Below are 24,029 nucleotides of genomic sequence, written 5' to 3'. Positions count from 1 at the left end.
CAGACCTGGTATACTTGGATTTTCAGAAGGCTTTTGATAAAGTTTCCCATAGGAGACGGGTTGGAGAGATTAAAACACATGATTGGTTAATCACTCCTATGGATTAATGGTTTGGTAACTGGCAATTAACAGCATAGAAATGAATGAATCATCATTGTGTTGTACGGAGGATCATAACTTAGGCCACAGCTGTTGACATCATATATATAAATGGCTTGTAGATTGGCAGCATTGGATAAACAATTTTGCAGATGTAACAGAGCCAAGTGGAAAGTGTTTTGTGGTGAGGCTGTGAAGTGGCTTCCAGAGGATTTGGACAGACATGGTGAATGATGTATAATATAGCAAAATGTAAAGTAATCCACTTTGATAGAAGGGACAGATACAGAGTATTTCTTCAATGGAGTTGAAAGATGTAGATGTGCAAAAGGATCTAGACATCTTTGTCAATAAGTCACTGAAGATTAACCTGAGGATGCAGCAAGCTATTTGGAAGGCTAATGGAATGTTTGCCTTTTTATTGCAAAGGACTTTAATCCTGTATTAAAGAAGTTTTGCTCCACTTGTATAAGAGCTTGGTTAGATTGCACTGGATGTACAACATGCAGTTTTGGTCTCCTTGTCTCAGGAAAGATATTGCCATAAGACAGTGTGCTGAAGGCTCACCAGCCTTGTTCTTGGAATGACAGGGCTATCCAAGGAGGATTAGGTGATCTGTGCCTGTATTCTCCAGAGTTTTGAAGAGGGACGAGCCTACTGAAACCTACAAAATACTTAAATGGATGGACAGGCAAGTCAGGTAAAATAGTTCCCCTGGTCAGGGAGGGTTGAAGCAAGGGGCATAACTTTGAAATAAGGGGATGCTGCTTGGGTCTGAGACAAGGAAAAATAATTTTGCTCAGGATTCTGAACCTTCTGTAATCCTGTAAACAGGGCTGAGGAATTTATCTTTTGAGCGTATTTAAGGTAGAAAATATTTCTGATTATTAACAATGTACATGATTTGAGGAGATGACATAGGTGAAAGGCTTTGAAGTGATTTGAGATATAGTCGTATTGAGTGGTAGAGCAGGCTTAATGGGCTGAATGACTAACTTGTTGGTATATTCCTAAAATTCTGAAATGTTATTGAAACTATTTGGATTGTGGAGGGCTGATGATTCCTCTTTCACTATTTTTGTCACTTAATCTTATCAATTTTGTACAGTCCAAAGGGTCATCTTTTTCTCTCCATAAGTCAGGTGTGATAACATTTTGAAGGAACAAATACTTAATGTACATGTTTTATTTAGCTATGCAAATTATGGAAAATATCTCCAATCATCATTATCAATTGTAGAAATTGTGGTTCATTTTCGTGATGACACTAAATTTAACTGTGGCAGTTCTGTCATCTTTTGAGAATTGAATATTGTTACGCAAGTGAAAAATGCTGACCTTGTTTATTTAGGGAAGTATTTTGTACCCTTGTGTCCAACCTACCAGGATGTGCATGATGCACTCGCTGCCATTGTGGCAGTACCAGCCAAATTGTACTAAATATAGTTAAACAAAAAAAAAACAGCAGATGCTGGAATCCAAAGTAGACAAATAGGAGGCTAGAAGAACACGACTAGCCAAGAAGCATCTGGAGGGAAGTCAGCATTTCAGGTATAACCCTTCCTGGAGCATAGGAGACTGAGAGATGACCTCGATAGAAGTTTATCAAATGATGAAGGGCATAAATATGGTGAATGGAGAAGGCCTTTCCTCCAGGATAGGGGAGTCCAAAACTTAGAATGCATAGGTTTAAGGTGACGGGGGGAAAAGATTTACAGGGACCTGAGCTGCCGGAGGAAGTAGTAGAATTGAGTACAATTAAGTATCTGAAATGCTTGGACAGGTACATGAATGGGAAATGTTTAGAGGGCTTGTTTGGCTTAGGAAGTCTGGTCATTGTGGACAACTTAGGCCAAAGCGTCTGTTTCTGTGCTGTGCAACTCAGCTCAGTTAAATATTCTAATCCTGATGCTCATTGCAAAGAGAAAGGAAGTTTACACTTCTTTGAGAATGCAGTAGGCCAAGTAGAGGTGTTGGTGGGAGAGCATTTAGGGGACAATCATGGACAATATTTAAGATGGCAGCATAGAGAAACTATGTAGTCCCTTTTTAAGTATTATTAACTGGGGGAGAGCTAATTTCAGCAAGGTAAAATCACCACAGAGAAGTTTACTTTTGTGTAGTGACCTCCTTCCATGCCTTGAGTTTTCTGTTGGTGTAACAGCTTGTACAGAAATTGTAATTTGGCTGGGAAGGCTGCGATGGCATTATTCGATGTCCCTTGCCTATCTTTGACAGGTTGCGCCTGACAAGTGTGTAAAATAGGCTTTTCTTACAGGCCTTCACCCAACCCAAAATTTCTCTCTTTTTCATTGTGATGAAATAAATGGAGTTAATACTTAGTGCTTACATAAAATCTTTAAAAGAATTGTAGAATCATACATGAAAAGGCAAATTCAAATTATGATGACTTCGGAAGCCAGATCACATCTACGTTTATGTAGCTACATGAAATAACATTGTGCAGCTCTTAACAATTCTGAAGCTAATTATTTTTTGATTTCCTTTTGCATAGATTATTCCACCTGGAGGAAACACTTCCTTTGATGTAGTTTTTCTTGCCAGAGTAGTGGGAAATGTAGAAAATACTTTATTTATTAATACATCACTTCATGGGGTATTTACATACCAGGTAAGTGCAACTTATTAATGTTTGTATGATGCTTAGTTTGATTCTGACTTGTTTATGGGGTGCATGCATGCGCAATACCCCTTTTCAAATCTGTCCCCGCAAAGTAATTTGACAATACAGGTTAATAAAATGTGAGGCTGGATGAACACAGCAGGCCAAGCAGCATCTCAGGAGCACAAAAGCTGACGTTTCGGGCCTAGACCCTTCATCAGAGAGGGGGATGGGGGGAGGGAACTGGAATAAATAGGGAGAGAGGGGGAGGCGGACCGAAGATGGAGAGTAAAGAAGATAGGTGGAGAGGGTGTAGGTGGGGAGGTAGGGAGGGGATAGGTCAGTCCAGGGAAGACGGACAGGTCTTCCTCCCTTCCTCCCACCCCAAGCCGCACCCCCAGCTACCTACTAACCTCATCCCACCTCCTTGACCTGTCCGTCTTCCCTGGACTGACCTATCCCCTCCCTACCTCCCCACCTACACCCTCTCCACCTATCTTCTTTACTCTCCATCTTCGGTCCGCCTCCCCCTCTCTCCCTATTTATTCCAGTTCCCTCCCCCCATCCCCCTCTCTGATGAAGGGTCTAGGCCCGAAACGTCAGCTTTTGTGCTCCTGAGATGCTGCTTGGCCTGCTGTGTTCATCCAGCCTCACATTTTATTATCTTGGAATCTCCAGCATCTGCAGTTCCCATTATCTCTGACAATACAGGTGTTTACTTTTTTTAGCCAACTGGACTTGACAAGTTAGACAAAACTTTCATGCTTTTGAGTCATCTATGTTTATATTTCTTGATCTTTGTTTAACACTTAAGATTAGATTTTTTCTTTTTGTTTCAGGTGTTTGGTGTTGGAATACCAAATCCGTATCGCTTGCGCCCATTTATAGGGGCAAGAGTTCCTGTAAATAGCAGTTTTTCACCTTTAATAAATATACACAATCCTCACAGTGAACCTTTACAGGTAGGTTACTCTTTGATCTTTTTCACCTTTTTCAGGCTTCTGCTGAAAGCAAGGGATTTAAGGAAATGGTTTCCAACACAGGAACACCGTTCTGGTGTTTTTACTTCGCAGTGTAACACTAACTAACTGTGTTTGTTGTTAACAAAAGCAATAGTGCCCAATAATGCCAATTTGACTTTTAGGTTTTAAGGATTTTGGACTGGGCCTTGAAACCACAACCTCTGATTCAAATAGGGCACGCTCCAAATGACAAGTTGAAGAGAAACACTAAACTGAGTGATTGAGTAATTTTGAGTGATTTAGTTTTGTTTAAAGTTAAATAATGACATTCTACTTGATGTTGAATATGGAAGTTATAGGATTTGAATCTTTTGCAAGTTATTTAAATGTACAGAAGTGATCATCAAATGGAACAGTTCCAAAGTTTTACTTCACACATTACATCTGTGCTAATCCTTCAATTCATGTCTTCCGCTTTTCCATTAGTCGGCATGTTTAGTATTGCATTTATTAGTCTGTTGCAAGACTGGGGCTTAGGTTATGGTGTTAAATAATGTTCATAATCTGCTAGAAGAGATCAGAAATAACAGGGTTCACTCCAATTATTCTTGACTATGAAGTGAAAGTTAAAGCACAGAGTCTAGTAGCTATGACACTTTGAGAATTTGAACTGATATGTTTAAAAGGTTTGGCTTGTGTAGCTGTGCTCATGGGTTAGGAAAAGACACGCAGTAACATATGACGTGCAAAACTGAAATTCAGAAGCCTGAGCTTCCATCTGAGAGTAAGTGATGTTTAGGCATATGCCCAGTGACTAGAGTTCAGGTTTCATGGGATGTGGCAGCACTGCCAAATGAATGAGTCAAATGTGTAGGACTGCCAACAATTTGGAAAAGCTGTAAAACTGGTCTTGTGGTGTTGCCAGGATTTTAGTCGCTTAAGGTGTAAGAGAACTCTTGAGGTCAGAAAGTGGTTTTTCCACAATGGAAGTAAGATTGCTTACTGAAAAGTTGCATGACTCATTTTAATTAAATATAGAGAGGAAAGAAGTAAATGATGAGTAATTTCAAAATTACTTTCTTCCAGGAGGAAGATTAGGAATGTTGGCAGTGATTTGGAAGCTGAACTTGTCTAAGTAGTGGCAATGTTAAAATAAATGATCTGGAGCTAATGATGCTCCATCCTGTGGTAGGAGTGTGTAGCTGCAAATGGCAATGCCAGGTAGCCTGTTCTCTTCGGCAAACTAAAATAAATGACCAAAGTAACTACCCCTCAGGCATTGTATCTAAAACAGAGCAGATGGGACAAGCTTCAAGAAACTGCTCAGTGTGACGGATTTTAAATAATGTCTAGAATAGCTTCTTTTGTAGCTGCCAATTGTTGATCTTGGAAAGAAATAGGTCTACTCAATTTTATTTCCCATTTTTCTTGCTGCAAATCCTAACTATATCATGGTTGCTTTTCTGTCTCTGAAACATGTGAGCAGTAGAGGCATTAATAGGGACTTGGGTGTAACAATAATATTACTGGATCAGTAATTCAGTAATCCAGAGGCTTCAATCCTCCAGAGACACTAAGTCAGATTCCCCCCACGGGGCTTGAGGAATTGAACTTTAATCAATAAATCTGCACTAAAACTCTAACTCTTACTGATAATAAAGAAACTCCAATTTTTCATTTAAAACCCATTTGCTGTATTCAGTCCTTTCCTTTAAGAAATGAAATCTGCTACTCTTACCCAAATTGGCCTCGGTTATTTCAGGCCAGGATAATGTGATTCTCATTCAGCTCTCCTGAGTTGGCAGAGCAGGCCACCCAGTTGTAACCAGATCCTGAGCACTCATGGCCGTGGGGATGAGCAATAAATACCAGCCTTTACAGTGATGCCCACGTTCTAAAGAACAGCTTGCTTAGGAGTGTGTCAAGTTCCAGAGCACTATTCTTCAGTACTGTCACCAGGATGTTGTCTGAACCCGTTCCCTTTGAATCTAGTGCCTCCGATCATTTCTTGATATCTCAGTGAATTGAATTGACTGAAGACTGGCATCTGTGATGCTGGGGACCTGTGTGTGTGTGTGTGTGTCGGGGGGGGTAGGTGGCGCGGTGGCCAAGATGAATCAGCCACTTGGTAATTGTTTGAAGATTATTGAGAGTACTTCTGCCTTTTTGGCATAAATCTCATAACATTCAAGGCTATGAAAGAAAGTGCTCGAAATTGGGATTAGTGTAGAAAGGTTGGCACAGACTCTGGCCAAAGGGCGGCTTCGGTGTTGTATGACTCTGAATCTCTCTGACAAGAAACATTAGAACATAGAACATTACAGCACAGTACAGACCCTTCGGCCCTCTATATTGTGCCAACCTGTCATACCGATCTCAAGCCCACCTAACCTACACTATTCCATGTACGTCCATATGCTTGCCCAATGACATCTTAAATGTACCTAAAGCTGGCGAATCTACTACTGTTGCAGGCAAAGCGTTCCATTCCCTTACTAAGTAAAGAAACCACCTCTGACATCTGTCCTATATCTTTCACCCCTCAATTTAAAGCTATGCCCCCTCGTGCTCGCCGTCACCATCCTAGGAAAAAGGCTCTCCCTATCCACCCTATTTAACCCTCTGATTATTTTATATGTTTCAATTAAGTCATCTCTCAACCTTCTTCTCTCTAATGAAAACAGCCTTAAGTCCCTCAGCCTTTCCTCGCAAGACCTTCCCTCCATACCAGGCAACATCCTAGTAAATCTCTTCTGCAACCTTTCCAAAGCTTCCACATCCTCCTTATTACGCGGTCACCAGAACTGTACGCAATACTCCAAGTGCGGCCGCACCAGAGTTTTGTACAGCTTCACCATAACCTCTTGGTTCCGGAACTCGATCCCTCTATTAATAAAAGCTAAAACACTGTATGTCTTCTTAACAGCCCTGTCAAACTGGGTGGCAACTTTTAAGGATCTGTGTACATGGACACCGAGATCTCTCTGCTCATCTACACTACTAAGAATTTTGCCATTAGCCCAGTACTTTGCCTTCTGGTTACTCCTACCAAAGTGCATCACCTCACACTTGTCTGCATTAAACTCCATTTGCCACCTCTCGGCCCAGCTCTACAGCTTATCTATGTCTCTGTGCAACCTACAGCATCCTTCATCACTATCCACAACTCCACCAACCTTAGTGTCATCTGCAAATTTACTAACCCATCCTTCTACGCCTTCATCCAGGTCATTTATAAAAATGACAAACAGCAGTGGACCCAACACCGACCCTTGCGGTACACCACTAGTAACTGGTCTCCAGGATGAACATTTCCTATCAACTACCACCCTCTGTCTTCTTTCAGCAAGCCAATTTCCAATCCAAACTGCTTTATCTCCCACAATTCCATTCCTCCCCATTTTGTACAATAGCCTATTGTGGGGAACCTTATCGAACGCCTTGCTGAAATCCATATACACCACATCATCCGGTTTACTCTCATCTACCTGTTTGGTCACCTTCTCAAAGAACTCTAAGGTTTGTGAGGCACGACCTTCTCTTCACAAAACCGTGCTGACTATCCCTAATCAATTTATTCTTTTCTAGAATTATAAATCCTATCCCTTATAACCTTTTCCAACACTTTACCAACAACTGAGGGAAGGCTCACTGGTCTATAATTACCAGGGTTGTCTCTACTCCCCTTCTTGAACAGGGAAACCACATTGCTATCCTCCAGTCATCTGGCACTATTCCTGTAGACAATGACGAGTTAAAGATCAATGCCAAAGGCTGGGCAATCTCCTCCCTGGCTTCCCAGAGGATCCGAGGATAAATCCCATCCGGCCCAGGGGACTTATCTATCCTTCACCCTCTGTAGGATTTCTAATACCTCTTCCTTGTGAACCTCAATCCCACCTAGTCTAGTAGCCTGTATCTCAGTATTCTCCTCGACAACATTGTCGTTTTCTAGAGTGAATACTGTTGAGAAAATTCATTTAGTGCTTCCCCTATCTCATTTGACTCCACACACAACTTACCACTATTGTCCTTGTTTGGGCCTAATCTTACTTTTGTCATTCTTTTATTCCTTAAATACCTATAGAAAGCCTTAGGGTTTACCCTGATCCTATCCGCCAACAACTTCTCATGCCTCCTCCTGGCTCTTCTGAGCTCTCTTTTTAGGTCTTTCCTGGCTACCTCGTAGCCCTCAAGTGCCCTAACTGAGCCTTCACATCTCATCCTAACATAAGCCACCTTCTTCCTCTTGACCAGAGATTCCACCTCCTTCGTAAACCATGGCTCCTGCGCTCTACAGCTTCCTCCCTGCCTGACAGGTACATACTTATCTAGGACACACAGGAGCTTTTCCTTGAAATAAGCTCCACATTTCTAATTTGCCCATCTCCTGCAGTTTCCTTCCCCATCCTATGCTCCCTAAATCTTGCCTAATCTCATTGTAATTGCCTTTCCCCCAGCTAAAACTCTTGCCCAGTGGTATACACCTATCACTTTCCATCACTAAAGTAAACATAACAGAATTGTGATCGTTATCACCAAAGTGCGCACTACCTCCAAATCTAACACCTGACCAGGCTCATTACCCAGTATTAAATCTAACGTGGCTTCGCCCCTTGTTGGCCTGTCTACATTCTGTGTCAGGAAGCCCTCTTGCACACACTGGACAAAAACTGACCCATCTATAGTACTCGAACTATAGTGTTCCCAGTCAATATTTGGCAAGTTGTTGTCCCCCATGACAACTACCTGTCTCTCTCACTCCTATCGAGAATCATCTTTGCTATCTTTTCCTCTACATCTCTGGAACTATTCGGAGGCCTATAGAAAAATCCCAACAGGGTGACCTCTCCTTTCCTGTTTCTAACCTCAACCCATTACTACCTCAGTTGACGAGTCCCCAAACATCCTTTCTGCAACTGTTATACTGTCCTTGACCAACACTGCCACACCTCCGCCCCTTTTACCACCTTCTCTGTTCTTACTGAAACATCTAAATCCCGGAACCTGCAACAACCATTCCTGTCCCTGCTCTATCCATGTTTTACTTGATCCACAAATTCACCAACAGCTGATAATTGGACATTGGACTGTAACTGTTGGAAAAAGAAATTTGATCTACTTAAATCTATTTTGTGTTACTTCATTTGAAATGCCTCAGCTTTGGATAACATTAAGCAAAATTATTTATGTTTTTCGCCTGTTCACTTTCTTATTACCAGCTTTAGTGAGGCTACATTTTGACTTGGTTGCAAGTTGTGTTTTATTTTGTATTGCACAAATTTGTAATGCCCTGAAATAGAACTGTTGAGAATAGTGGAACAGACATGCACTTGACATCCACAAATAGTGATCATGGATGGAATAAACTGGCACACAAGCAATATTGGAATATTGTGGAGGTCTTAATTGATTTGGCTGTCTTAAACAAATACAACATGCAAATTTTAAGTGCTGAGTCAGCTAAAGTTTCAGTTTATTGTTTCAAACTTTGATAATGAGCTGTAGTGAACGTGAGTTTCCATGTTTGCGGGTGCATTCTGTAGAGGTCAGTACTGATAACTAATCCTTAATGACCTAATTGCAAGAACTAAGTGGAAAGCCAATAATAACCAAACGCAAATACAATATGGTTTTCTGTTATAGAGATTACTTCATTCAGATTTTTTAAATCATTTGAGCCTATCTGATTTTCTTCCGTTTGCAAGTCTGCTATTTTTAAGATCAAATTCAGGAGTGATTACAATACAAATCAAATTTGTTTGTTTGGAAGCTGAATTTAAAGATGAATCATAATATTATTGGCTTTGCTAACCTTTTCAACTTTCCTGGAATTGATATCTCATAGTACAGCAAACTTTGTTTAAACCGGCATCATATCAGCTAGTACTCTTGATTAAACAGCAATAATCATATACCTCAGCTACTACAATCTCCTGCAATGTGAGTGTTTATGCTTTTAAATAAAGTGATATGTATACCCACAGCATTGTTTCTATTACTCAGCTGTGTAATTACATTTATTTTAGGTGCTGATGTTTTCAGATGTTGAGTACCACCCCTTCTGTAAGAGACTTTTTGTCAAGATATCACCATTTTCCCAAGTTCTGTAGCTTCCATGTTTTCCTCCTACATTAAATACTGACATGAAATACTCATTTTGTATCTCATGCATCTCCTGTGATTGCACATAGAGAAAGCCTTGTTAATCTTCAAGGGGCCCAATATGCTCTCCCTAGTTATTTTCATGGTTTGTCATTGCAGCTTGTGTAACTGTTTCAAGCTCATGCTATTGCAGAGTTCTGATTACAAATAACATCATGTGGATTAAACAAAACAAGCCTGAAATGAATAGATTGATGTATATGTTCTGAGAATTAGGCCAACTAATTTACGTTCTGCTTGACATGTATATTTCTGGAAAATGTTACTTGTCATCTCTTTGGATGAGTGCACTGTGCAACCGACTGTACTATCGGAGTGGGAGCCACGGAGTTCCCACTACTTCTGTGCTTTTAAAAGGTTGCGGTATGTATGTACTTGCTGTAGGCAATAGAAAACACTATCAAAATTATGAATCACTATTATCCCAGGGTTGAATATCCTTCTGCTTGTGTAGAGAATGAGAAATTGGATTGGCCTGTTATTGCTGACTCTTGGATGGAAGGCAGCTTTTTAATCTGTACTTTGGAAATAATGAGCGGCACTGGAATCTGTGTTGCTAAATTATTATATTGCTGCATCACTTTCCATATTCAGAACCTGAAGGAAGAGTTTAGATGCTGCTTTTCTAAAGTGAAAACAGCACTGACTCCAATTCAGTTTCAAATTTTGCAACATTCTCTAGCCTAAGATGGCCAGCATTTGTTTGGAGTTTAATTTCTCTTGTCAAGAAGAGAGCTCTAAATATTTGCTTTGCTCTGTGCAGCTAAAATCATAAACCCAAACATAAGGTTCACTGGAATGTACAGGAAAGAATAGGCCTTTTGGCGAAACCAGTCTATTTTGCTTCAATTGAGCCTCCCTGTTTTTTGCCCCACATCTAAATCTGCCACCATTATGTATCCTCTTCTCCCACCACTGCCCCACCCCACCAGTGTTTGTCAAGTTTCTGCTTAAATGCACCAGTCCCTTTTCTCTCTCCCCCCCCACCCCCCCATGAACTGTTTCCTGTAGTAGCAAGTTCTACATTCTTGCCCCCCTCTTTGTTTTAGTAAAGTTTCTGCACATAAATTTAAATGAAATCCTCAGGCCCTCCTGGACAAACAATTAAATTGTGTGAATCACAGCGTAGGATTAGAAGCCAGTGAGAGTGCTGTGCTTTGTTTACCTTTCTAGTCCATTCTATCATTCTATATCTCCACTTTGTCTGGAGTCAGGTCACACACCTGACATTTTCATCAGTTGTCAAAGGCCAACTTTTTCTTTTCTAGGGGCCTTGGGGGGAGGGGGAAAAAATGCTCCATGAAGATTTGGTTTTTATTTTGCCAGGTAGTCGAAATGTATTCAAGTGGAGGAGATCTGCACTTAGAACTTCCAACAGGTCAACCAGAAGGCCCTAGAAAATTATGGGTAAGTACCACAAGATCGTCACTGATCTGGAACTAAGCAGTAGATAAATGTGGGACACGTGATTATTTTACTTCCTATCTTATGCTATTATGATTTTACTTTTTAAGGCTGTTTGGAGGAATTGGGTTCTTATTAAATTTGGTTTGGTAGTTATTAATTTATTGCCCATGTAATACTGACTCAGAACCCAAATGTATGTATTGTTTGAGTTAAATCCCTTCATATGTGTGTCTTGTAGCAGAATCTTTCAACAGATGTCTCTCTAGAATTAAGAACCCTTTTACTTGCTTCTTTCTGCAATGCCTTGGGACTTTTTACTTTTATTAAGGATAGTACATGTAAGTTTTTTTCTGTTTTGTCGCTCAGGGTGGATGGTTCTTGATCTGCAGTTAGGCTATAGACTTAAGGTTTTGACCCACTTTACTTCAGTGAGATTGATTGATTTAGCAGTATCCAAAACAATGATGGAGAGAAATGGCCCAGAAATTAAAGATCTTAGATAAATTTGTGCTGTTTCTTTTTAAAATGAGTTTTAATAGAAATAAGTTTTAACGACATGTTTCCTAAGCAAACTAGGCATCAGTCAGTGATAAAAAGTCCATCAGTTGACATTGATGTGTAAAGGCTAGCTCATATCCGAGAACTTTAAGTAATTTCAATAACTGGAGAAAATGAGTTAGGATCGACACTATAAAATCAACATTTGGTTGTCCGCCTGGTGAGTTTGGCTGAATCATTTTTGAAGTGGTGTTTGGGAGGCCTGTGCTTCTCGAGCAGGTGTGTGGTGAAAATTACAAGTCCACCTTTTCAGAAGAAGATTTAAAACTTTTGTATGAAACAATTCTGGTACTACGTAATGGAATCAGTACTGAACTCCAAGATGTTATTTTGGGTGTTAAGTAAATTTTGACGCTGTCAGTGAAATTGTTGGATGGAAAATAACTCGTAGTTTTGTTATCATACATCCTGTAGTATTCTTTGAGTGCCACGAGAGAAATTGATTACTATTCAGAATGGTAAATGTCAATACTTATACAGGCTACAAAAAAGGGATATCTTTACTAGTGGTTTGTCAGTCATTTTACAGTGTTTAACTCCAGTCAGGAAATATGAGCATAAGCTGAGTTTATGCCATTGCGCTTATGCAAGACCTGGTTGAACTTGTTGCAGTTTGTGCGCTGTTATACTGTGCAAATTCAATATAATTTTAAGCAGGAATGCTTGTTTTACACTTAAATTTTATTAATGTATTTAAGTGGATTGAGATTACATCTGCATTGATCTGAACAGTGAGATTTGCTTTAAGATGCAGTATACCAGTTTACATCTCGCTGGTACCTGTCCACCATCTACAAGGCAACATTCAGGAGTGATTTGATGCTCCCCACTTATTTGGGTAGTTGAAACTCCAGCAACACACTCGGAGCTCAACAACATCCAGGACAAGGCAGCTGCTTAACTGGCACCCCATCTGCTACCTTCATTCACTCCCTTTACCAGTGTCACGGCAACAACAGATGCCATCTACAAAATGCAATGGAGCAACTCATCGCTGCTCCTTTTGACAGTATTTTCAAACCTGTATTTTCAAACCTGTCTTTTCTAACACTTAAAACAGATAAAAGACAGTAGATGCGTTAGAGTACAAGATGAAGCTAGCTAGAAATATAGCAAATTTTTACAGATCCTTAGAAAAGGAAAGGGTTGATAAAACAAAAAGCCGCCTTGTATAAAGTGAGTCTGGAGTATCAGTGCCAATTAAGAAGACAGCAGATGACTTGAACAGGCCTTTTTCCATCTGTCTTCCCCACAGAGGCTGCAAGTAACATTCTACAAGTGGTTTAAATCAGGATTTGAATCGGAAGGACAATTCAAGAAAATTAGTCATTCGAGAAATGGTACTAATTGTTGGAACGGTGTGCTTACCAGTTCCTATGTCCGAAAAGACTACTTACTAGGATCTTAAAAGAAGTTGCCTGTGATATTTAGTTTTAATTTTGGTAATTTCCTAGATCCAAAGAAGGTTCCAATAGATTGGAGAATAATGCCTATAACTCCTCCTCCTCAAAGAATGAGAGAGACAGAAAACAGGAGACTACAGGCCAGTAGTTAACACCTGTCAAAGGGAAAAATTTAGATCCTGTTGAGGACTTTTGTAGCAGGGCACTCCAAACGTTTAAGATAATTGAGCAGAACCAACATGGTTTGTGAAAGGGATGTCATGTTTAACTAATCTAGTGGAGTCCTTTGAAAAGGTAACCTGTGCTGAGAGTGAAGGGAACTTGATGGATACACTGTACTCTGATTTGAATACAAAAATGCTAAATTCTTTACTACAGATGGTAAAGTTTGCTGCTAACTCAGTATAGGAAAGGAAGCCTATCCAAGCTTGCCATTTGTGTGCCTCCCTGCTCCGTGTCACGCTCATTCACTATTTGTCTTTCGCTCCGCTGCCGCCTCTGTCTTGTGCCTTTACCCCTTCCTTTTAAATAAGGTGCACAATGCAGTATGCTTACCCAAAACAGTGTTAACAGTGCCCTACATAACTCGAGCATGACTTCTCTACTTTTGTATTCTGTTTCCCTTGTAAAAGTAACATTGTTATCTCTCCTAATTACTTGCTATACCTGCAAAAGGTTAATGTGCAATTCTTTCATGAGTCAGTTGTAAATCTCCTTTGTACCCTTTCTTTCACAGCTCAGCAATCTTTCACCATTTAAGTAAAGTCTCCTTTCTGTTTTCGCTAACAAAATAGGCAAGTTCATATTTTCCCACATTATAAGTACATGTACCACATCTTTCCCATTCACTTAGAAAAAGTTGTGCAGCTTTTTCATATCCTCCTCCTTTTTACCTGTCTATTTTTGTCACCACTAAATTTGACAGCTGTTCTTTCCATCACCATCTAAGTCATTAATACATTCGAGGGATTGCAAGTTTGCTCAGCCTGGTGAGGTGGTGGCTGTTTTAGGATAACATTTGCTTTGCTGCTGGGATTTTTTTATTTAATTGTGTTTAGACTGTCTAGTTTTGGTTTACTTTGGAACTGTGACAGTTGCAGTTGAGAACTTGATTTTGAACTGAAGGTTTTATTTTAAGAAAAAGAACAAAAGTCTCAGCTGTTGGAAACTGACCTGAGAAGACAGTTCAGCTCCAAGATGCCGTTTTACTCGGACTGGCACCTATTTAGATGTTGAGTTGGTCAATTGAGAGAGGACTAGTGCTGGCCAGTCAACCACAGAATGTTGAAGTGGGGGAACTGGCTTTGACTAGATTTTGGACAGAAGGCAGTTTAATTTAGAAGCTGCTAGAGTGGGAAACTTTGTTTTGGTTTTGAACACTCTCTGGTTATTCTCCAGTTATCAGCTTATTGAAAATTCTGAGAAAAGAATCACCAATGGTAAGAAATATGTAAAAACTTCCATAGGTCTAACATCAGAATTCAAGCAAATGTACAACCTTTGTCTGTAATTCAATCCATTGTCAAAGGATTTCATACACGCCTAGTATTCATTGATTTTGGTTATTAAACTGGCAAATCAATTTTCTTTTGTACATTAAGTGGCTGTCACGGTGTGAGTGGAGGTTTATATGCAAAGAAGACTGAGCTTAGATTGCAGATATTAGATTTTTGCTCATTTGTGTTATGCTAGAGTTACATTATTAGTAATAAATTGTAAATTTTTTAAAGCCTAAACTTAGTGTCTATAATCTCCTGTTTGCAAAGACTGGTTTGGAACAATTGCTCAATTTCAAAGGTCATTTGAATGTTTTAATTTCTCTTTGTTGCAAATCCAGTGATAGAGAGGCTGTTCTGGCTTACTAACCTTGTGTCATAACAATTGATTTAATGTGCCTAAGATTCTGTTTTCTGTAAATAGGAGATTCCACCCTATGAAACAAAAGCTGTGATGCGAGCCAGCTTCTCTTCAAGAGAAGCAGATAATCACACAGCATTCATCAGAATAAAAACAAATGCATCAGACAATACAGAATTTCTCATTTTACCTGTTGAGGTGGAAGTTACAACAGGTAGTTAGAAATTAATATTTTTTCTCACATTTTTCTCTTGTCTGGTTCTACTGATCTTAAAATAAAAAAAAATTACTCTTTTACAGCACCTGGAATTTATTCCTCAACAGAAATGCTAGATTTTGGCACATTACGGACTCAAGGTGAACTTTGAACTTGTTTGAAATTTAGTAGTAAAACATCAATCCTGGTTTATCCACTTCATATTCTTGCTTCAAATGCTCTGGCTCCATCTATCTTTGTACTGGCCACTTCTTTTTCATTCAGTTTCCTCTGTACTTCTTTTCTTTGTTCTGCCTGTCACACTTCTGCACTTAAACTTGTTGGGCTAGTCCTCAAAGTAAAGTAAAAGCAAAATGCTATAGATGCTAGTAATCTTAATATCAAGTTCTTGAGAAACTCAGCCGGTCTGGATGCATTGAGTTGCTCCACTTTTTAAATTCAGGTCATGGGCTAATCCCAACACTCAACGTTGCCAAGACAGTTGAGTTTAGAACTTATCAACTTTCACTAACTGTTTTGGTGTTTATTCTTTCAGCATAACTGTCAACTGGCTTAATCTTGTCTGAGAAGTTTGGTTATGATATTGTACCTTTTCTTTTAAACAATGTGGTACACTCACCTTGCTATATGTCTGTAATTTTAGTTAACTATCTTTAGCAAGTTCCTCCATCCAAATGAAATACATGTAAAAATGATCTGATTTCTAACATACCAGTTTTAGTTCTTGGAGCAGCATAACTAATTGCAGAGGTATGAATAGTTTACAAACCCTTGCTGTCTAGTAAACTTCTAATCCAGTGTGGCCTGTAATGGGAGGAAAAAACGATTTTTTTTTTTAAAACTGCAGTTTTAATTCTCGTCAATCAGCTGATGTGAGGAATAGCAAAATATTTAAACTTGTCATTTCTCTACAGATCTTCCAAAAGTTTTAAACCTTCATTTATTAAATTCAGGAGCAAAAGATGTACCAATAACAGTAAGCTCTTACTTTCCATGACTTCAGACTATCAAATTGTTACCTTTTCATATGTTTGCTTGATAACTAATGTACGTGCTCTCTTTCCAGAGTATTAAACCAACTCCTCCAAATGAAGCTGTTACAGTAGACTTTAGGCCAATTACACTGAAGGCATCAGAAACTAAATATACCAAAGTTGCAAGTATTATATTTGATGGTGAGTGTTTTGCCTAAGTAAGTGATAATTCATTTTGAACGGGATAAACTCATGGAAATCTGTTTTGTCATTTCCAGATGCGGTACCTTTCTCTGGAAGTCCACCATACTGTGTACTTCCATACCATTCAAATGGTTACATGCAATAGGTCAGAAAGCAAACTACAACAGATGATCTAAGATATATCTGAATATAGTGTGTATAAATAAATGCCTCTTATGTTTAATTATTTCATGGTTTCCCTGTTCTTTGCACATGCTCCGTATTGGTGTGTTTTTACTAAGAACAGTGGCCTGTTTTTATTTTTGTTTTGTTCCCAGCATTCCCTGTCTGTCATTTTGGCGACTGAAGACCGTCAGATGTAGGTGCAGGATCAATTTGGCCCATCTAGTCTCCTCTGCCATTCAGTTGTGGCTGATACGTTACTCAGTCCTTTCTCCTTGGAAACTTTGATCCCCTTTATTAATTAAGACCCTTATCTATCTATTAAACACACTCAACTTCCTGGAGACCATTCTTGTGTGTTTTATGTTGGACTTGCAGATGTTTCTCTCCTAATCTACTCCAGTTCCCCTTTTTTGTTACTGTCTATACCTATTCTATCTTTTGGTGCAATAACCAAAGAAGTTGTCTAATTTTCCAAAGTTGTTTGCCATTCATTTCAAGGAGCATTTGTAATGTTCATGTGTTGTTGAAGAGCCAACTGTATTACGTAGTAACTTACTTTGTTTTGTGATTTTTATATCTACCAGCTTGGCCAACCTTTGTGAATTCCCTGACATAAAATGGAGGTATAGAACTTTCAATGGTAAATCCAGAAAGAATATTCCTTAAGACTAGAACCAAGGGTCCCAGTTGAAAAAGGGGTCTTCCATTTCAAATGAAAATGGGGAGTTTGAGGATCATGCATTGGTAGAACTCTCTGGTCCCTGCAACAAAGTGGAGGCAGGCTTGTTGAATATTTGTAAGAAAAGTTTTTGGATTCTTCGCTATCTTGAGAGCCAAAAGGTATTAGGAGTAAGCAAGAGTGTGGCGTTGAGACCACAGTTAGATGAAACATAATCTTACCAAATGGCTGAGTGGCCTGTTCATTATTAATTGACTCATTGAATAGGAAAAATTAACATAGTATCCAATACAAGCATGTATGAGGTTATCCATTTTGTACCGAGAATGAATCGGATTTTACATGTGGGACTTTGGTCTTGTCACTTAATTCTCTGCTGGAATAATTTTTCTCTTAAATTTGCAATTATCTTGCTCAATGATCTTCATTATTTTCATTCAAGCTGTTCATTGTTTTTGCTCAAATCAGGTTTGAAGCCAAATGTTGGAAATAGCATCTCCCAAACTATGAACTGTTCTCCACTTCATGTAGTGTGTAGTAGGTCTTGACACGCATCCCATTGAGAAATGGTGTATGTGTGGCATCTCTAAATTACTGAAATGCCTTCTCTTCAAAAAAGGAAGAGTTACTTTGTTACTACAAAGTGTGGAGCTGGATGAACACAGCAGGCCAAGCAGCATCTTAGGAGCACAAAAGCTGACGTTTCAGGCCTAGACCCCTCATCGGAGAGGGGCATGGGAAGAGGGTTCTGAAATAAATAGGGAGAGAGGGGGAGGCAGGCCGAAAGATGGATAGAGGAGAAGATAGGTGGAGAGGAGAGTATAGGTAGGGAGGGGATAGGTCAGTCCAGGAAGGACTGACTCGTCAAGGAGGTGGGATGAGGTTAGTAGGTAGGAAACGCGTGTGTGGCTTAAGGTGGGAGGACAGGCTAGGTGAGAGGAAGAACAGGTTAGGGAGTTGGGGATGAGCTGGGCTGGTTTTGGGATGCAGTGGGGGAAGGGGAGATTTTGAAGCTTGTGAAGTCCACGTTGATACCACTGGGCTGCAGGGTTCCCAAGCAGAATGATTTGCTGTTCCTGCAGGAGGCCCAGGATGGACATGTCGTCCAAGAAATGGGAGGGGGGAGTTAAAATGCTGTGTGACTGGGAGGTGCAGTTGTTTATTGCGAACAGAGTGGAGGTGTTCTGCAAAGCGGTCCCCAAACCTCCGCTTGGTTTCCCCAATGTAGAGGAAGCCACAACAGGAACAGTGGATACAGTATACCACACTGGCAGATGTGCAGGTGAACATCTGCTTAATATGGAAAGTCATCTTGGGGCCTGGGATGGTGGTGAGGGCGGAGTTGTGGGGGCAAGTGTAGCACTTCCTGTGGTTGCAGGGGAAGGTGCCGGGTGTGGTGGGGTTGGAGGGGAGTGTGGATCGGACAAGGGAGTCACAGAGTCGTCTCTCCGGAAGGCAGACAAGGTTGGGGATGGAAAAATGTCTTGGATGGTGGGGTCGGATTGTAGATGGCGGAAGTGTCAGAGGCTGATGCGTTGTATCCAGAGGTTGGTGGAGTGGTGTGTGATGACTGGGGGGATTCTCTTAGGGTGGTTATTGCGGGGGCGGGGTGTGAGGAATGTGTTGCGGGAGACAAGGTCGAGGGTGTTCTCAACCACGGCGGGGGGAGGAGTTGAGGTCCTTGAAGAATGTGGACATCTGGGATGTGCGGGAGTGGAACGCCTCATCCTGGGAGCAGATGCGGTGGAAGCGAAGGAATTAGGAATAGGCGATGGAATTTTTGCAGGAGGGTGGGTGGGAGGAGGTGTATTCTAGGTAGCTGTGGGAGTCGGTGGGCTTGAAATGGACATCAGTTACAAGCTGGTTGCCTGACGTGGAGACAGAGGTCCAGGAAGGTGAGAGATGTGTTGGAGATGGCCCAGGTGAACTTGAGGTTGGGGTGGAAGGTGTTGAAGTGGATGAACTGTTCGAGCTCCTCTTGGGAGCAAGAGGCAGCGCCGATACAGTCATCAATGTAACGGAGGAAGAGGTGGGGTTTGGGGCCAGTGTAGGTACTGAAGAGGGACTGTCCCACGTAATCTGCAAAGAGGCAGGCATAGCTTGGGCCCATGCGGGTACCCATGGCCATCCCCTTTGTCGGAAGTGGGAGGAATCGAAAGAGAAGTTATTGAAGGTGAAGACGAGTTTGGCTAGGCGAATGAGGGTGTCAGTGGAGGGGGACTAGTAGGGCCTGCGGGACAGGAAGAAGTGGAGGGCCTTGAGGCCATCTGCATGAGGAATTCACGTGTATAGGGACTAGACGTCCATGGTGAAAATGAGGTTTTGGGGACCAGGGAATTGGAAGTTCTGGAGGAGGGGGAGGGGGAGGGTGTGGGTGGTGTCACGGACGTAGGTGGGGAGTTCCTGGACCAAGGGGGAGAACCCTACCTCCCCACCTATACTCTCCTCTCCACCTATCTTCTCTATCCATCTTCGTCCCACCTCCCCCTCTCTCCCTATTTCTTTCAGAACCCTCTCCCCATCCCTCTGAAGGGTCTAGGCCTGAAACGTCAGCTTTTGTGCTCCTGAGATGCTGCTTGGCCTGCTATGTTCATCCAGCTTCACACTTTGTTATCTTGGATTCTCCAGCATCTGCAGTTCCCATTATTTCTGAGTTACTTTGTAGTGATGTTTGCACCTGTTTTGCCATAACCAGATTTATCTTGTATACAAAAAGAATTGTAATACTCCCACAAAACAGTTGCATTTTGTGACGTCAGACATGCTCTAATTGATTATGATTTTTGCTTGCCATTTGAATGGTATTGAACTAGACTTGTCTCTATGCCTTTACTTTTAATCAATGAATCATTTATTGCATTTTACAGTGAATAATACAGTAAAATAGTGAAAAGCTTCAACAGTTGCCACTATCTGGTGCCATTTTGAATAGCTCGATTTAAAAAGGATTTTTTAAAAAAAAACTGTGAATAGATTAAGAATAAAAAGGATAAAGATATACCTGGAAAAGAATCCTAATCTCTGAGCTGGCTCACCAAAGACACCTGGGACTCCACACCTCCACTGCTCTACTTACCACATTGGAGTTGTCACTCTTCTTTAGGTGCTGTCTCTTTGCTGCTGGATACACCATGTCGACACTGATGCCGGGTCCTGTACTGAACCTACACTTGTCCCACAGTCAGGAGTTCCCAGCTGTACTGTCACCCCTGATACAAGGAGTCCTAGGCAAACCACGCTGCAGCTGCCACCTCACCCACTCTAGAAGTTTGCTGCGGGCCTACTGTAACCAGGAGTCCGTGGTTCCACTGGCTGATCAGGCCAGTGCCCTTGCTAGCACAGCCATGCAGAAAAGTCTGCTGCTGTTTCCAGTCACTTGGGAGCGTCGCTGCTAGCTCCAAACACCAGGACGGTGTCCCTGTTGCCGCTTCCTGTAATGGCAGTGAGGATCTGCATCGTCCACTAAATGCGAGGAGGAGCCATCGTTCCAGGTTTGGCCCATTGTGGTTGTCACACCAGTTTTCCCGAATAACCTTCAAACAGCTCCAAAGAAAAGAAAAATGCTGCTCTTTTTTAGGGGGGGAAGCATATTGGAGTGGATGAGTCTGCACGCACCCCGGTACTCTGTTGCCATCTTGGGTTGGATCTGCTGCCATCTTGGATTTAAAGCAGTTTTGCGATGTGTTTACCTTTCCAAATGCTCTTTGGGCTGTACAAGCCTCATTTGTTGACAATTAATGTGCATATTCTTTCATATCAATTATTTATAGCAATATATTGCTCTAAAATCCATATTCATTTAATACAAAGTTTTCAATGTGAAACTTGATTACATTATTTTGGGGTTTGGTGGATGTAATCTTGTCTCTTTTTTTTGGGCTGTAAACTGCATTGAAGCATAAGATTGGGGTATCCTAAACTAAAGAAATTAAGGACTTTTATCTCTTGTGGCAAGAAGGAAACTTTGCAGTTTCCAGATTAACAAGGGAGCAGATAAAATTTTATACAATAAACTTCATGTGCGAAGAGGTCATAAACCGACACACACAAGAACCTCAGCCCTCATTTTTTCGTCCATTTTCTTTGATAAACCACCACATTTAGTCCTCCTCCCTTGTTCCTTTTTACCCATTTGAGTTGTTCCTTTTTCGCGCTTGTACTCCATTTTCTTTTGAAAGCTCATATTGAAACTGTTCTGATCTTTATTCGTTGGTGCTTTCCAGATAGTGCTTTTTTTTCAAAAATTCTCATCCATACTTTCTACTTACTGACCCCTCAAACTAATGGAAATAGAGTTGATAGGTAGAAATGTTCATAACTTCATAGATCACACTTCCATATATATTTTTTCCAGCTTCTTGTGCTCCAAGGAGAGTAATTGCAACTTATGTCTTTATCCAAAAGATAATACAAGTAAGAAATATGTAACTTGAACAGATAAATGAAAAGTTGCATACATTTAAAAGAAATGTTTTAAGACGTGTAGTGTGGTGAAATTCATTCTCCCCTATTGAATGTCATGTTCTTATCAAGCCTGTGTATAAGTTGTTGCAAAGTAGATGTGCAATCTACAAAGGACTGCACCTGCTACTATTTAAAAAGTGTACTTCAAATAAAAAATCCTACATGTTATATCTCTGATTTGATGACCATAGTAGCCATTAGTATCCTTTTCAATTTCAGCTTCGAAAGCAAAAAGCGCATTGCAGTTTTCTGGGAAAATAGTGGTGAAGGCAAAGGAGAAAAATTATTCAAAACTTGAAATTCCATACCAAGCAGAAGTGTTAGAAGGGTAAGTATGGTGAATTTTAATTCAGAAGAATCTTCTTTTGTAAGTGAATGTTAACCTTATTTTAAAGTAACAAATCAAATTGATCAAAAGCAAAACACTGGATTCTGGTAGCTGAAACTAAAAGTGCTGGAAAAACTCTGGCTCTGCCAGCACCTCCCTTGAGGGGTGAAGCAATCAGCATTTCAAGTCCGAAATGATAACTCCTCAGGAGTCTGGGTGTCGGACTTGAAACGTTGTTTCTCTCTCCATGTATGCTGCCAGACTGCCTAAGTTTCTCCAGCAATCAAAATTGATGACTGCCTCTCTCCTGTAAACAAACCTGCCTACTTATTTGTTACCTCTATCTAATATTGCTGTTTGTCCTTGCCCAGCTGCTGAAATCTTCATCTGTGCCTTCACCTCCAAATTCTACGATTGAAATAGTGTGCTGACCAGCTTTTTGTTTCCACCCTACGTAAACTTGCGCTCCTACAAAATTTATTTACCTGTACCCTAACACACTTGTTAAATCTTGTTCACCCAACTGCAAGGCTGTAGGTTCAGCGTCACTTTGCTTGGGTTCCTCCGTGGTCTTGCGTGATTCCAAATCCTTACCATTTGTGGTTCTACAATTTTTCACGAAAGTTCAGCTCCTCCCTTCCTTTGGTATTCTATATATTCCACACACACTTTTTCGTCCTGTAATTGGTAACCCTGTATTTAGACCAGAAGCTCAAGGATTTCCTCCCAAAATCCCCTCAATCTCTTCCTGCTCTTCAGATGTATCCTAATACTCAACTGAAACCAAGCTTTCAAGTCACCCATTCGAACATCTCCTCCTTTATCTCTGTCAATTTCTGTCTTCTAAACTTCCTGTGAAGTGCTATGGGCATTTAACTGTATATTAAAACATTACATAACTACTACTGCTTGAACTTAATTTAGAATTAATTAGTGTTTTTTTTATTCATACAAAACAACTGACCCATCCTTTTAGATGAAGTGTGTGATAATTGATTAAAAATAAAAATTCCTTTTTTTTCCTTACCCTATTTACCAGTTTTTTAAAACCAGTTCTGTGGCTGAGAATCTAATTTGTAAAACTTCGTGTTGGAAATGGACAACTCATTCTGTATGAACTTTGAAACGTTTGAGGTGTTGATATATATTCTTAAACCAGTTATTTATTCTACTTTTCGTGTAGTAATAGAATCAGTTCTGACTTCTGCATGTTTACAATGCGCCTTTATCAAAAAAGTAAATCCTTGTAGATTTTATAGCAAGATTTATTAACTCAATCCCTTGCTGTAAATGTTGCTTGTCTATGCTGGTACAGACTGTGATCATGGAAAGACCAGGAAAGTCTTTCATTAGGGTGTTGCAATTTACGTTGCCACTCGTGGTACAAATCCAGAAGTTAGCCTCAGCACTTGGTAAGGGCTTCTGCTTCTGTGTGTTGGTTTTTTTTTGTAATATCCAATAACCCCAATTAGAAAAAGCCCTTACCTTGTCTTGAGTATAGTGTGATTCTCTTACCTGAGAATTGGGGTGAATGAGGAAGTTTTGACTTTTTCCTTGCAAAGTCTCAATCTGTGAATCCAGGATTGCAATCAGAATTGCAAGTTTTGTGTTTTTTTTTGTCAAATCTGTTGTTTTCTGAAGACTGGTACAATAAATAACTCAGCAGCACATTTATCTTTGTCATATATTGGTCACCTCCAAGATTTGGGCATGAAGTCCATGTTGACACTTCAGTGTATTAGTACTGCACTTTTTTTAGGAGGTATTGTATTTGCCAAAATGAACACTTTTTCTCCCTGATAAATCGGGAGTCGTCCCTGGACATCGTCTTAGTGCCAGTGTGAGTGTTTATTCTCTAGCCAGCCCACAGCTAAAAAGAAAATAAGCTTGTTTATCTTTTGAGAATTGAAACTAATTGTTTGCA

General features: G+C 40.4%; 1 protein-coding gene across 1 annotated transcript in view; it reads left to right on the top strand.

Moving 5' to 3' along the window:
• The window catches only part of tmem131 (transmembrane protein 131), a 181,116-nt gene that overhangs the window by 98,966 nt on the left and 58,121 nt on the right, over positions 1 to 24,029 (top strand). The window contains exons 7-14 of the mRNA XM_059646779.1: positions 2,615 to 2,731; positions 3,562 to 3,688; positions 11,180 to 11,256; positions 15,138 to 15,288; positions 15,375 to 15,431; positions 16,206 to 16,267; positions 16,358 to 16,466; positions 21,997 to 22,105. Of these exons, the coding sequence (XP_059502762.1) occupies positions 2,615 to 2,731; positions 3,562 to 3,688; positions 11,180 to 11,256; positions 15,138 to 15,288; positions 15,375 to 15,431; positions 16,206 to 16,267; positions 16,358 to 16,466; positions 21,997 to 22,105 (809 nt within the window). The remainder of the gene's footprint in view (positions 1 to 2,614; positions 2,732 to 3,561; positions 3,689 to 11,179; positions 11,257 to 15,137; positions 15,289 to 15,374; positions 15,432 to 16,205; positions 16,268 to 16,357; positions 16,467 to 21,996; positions 22,106 to 24,029) is intronic.

Source organism: Stegostoma tigrinum, chromosome 6, assembly GCF_030684315.1.
Source record: "Stegostoma tigrinum isolate sSteTig4 chromosome 6, sSteTig4.hap1, whole genome shotgun sequence".
Classification (NCBI taxonomy): domain Eukaryota; kingdom Metazoa; phylum Chordata; class Chondrichthyes; order Orectolobiformes; family Stegostomatidae; genus Stegostoma; species Stegostoma tigrinum.
The sequence above is the reverse complement of the archived record's forward strand: the minus strand, read 5'-3'. Positions and strand labels throughout refer to the sequence as shown.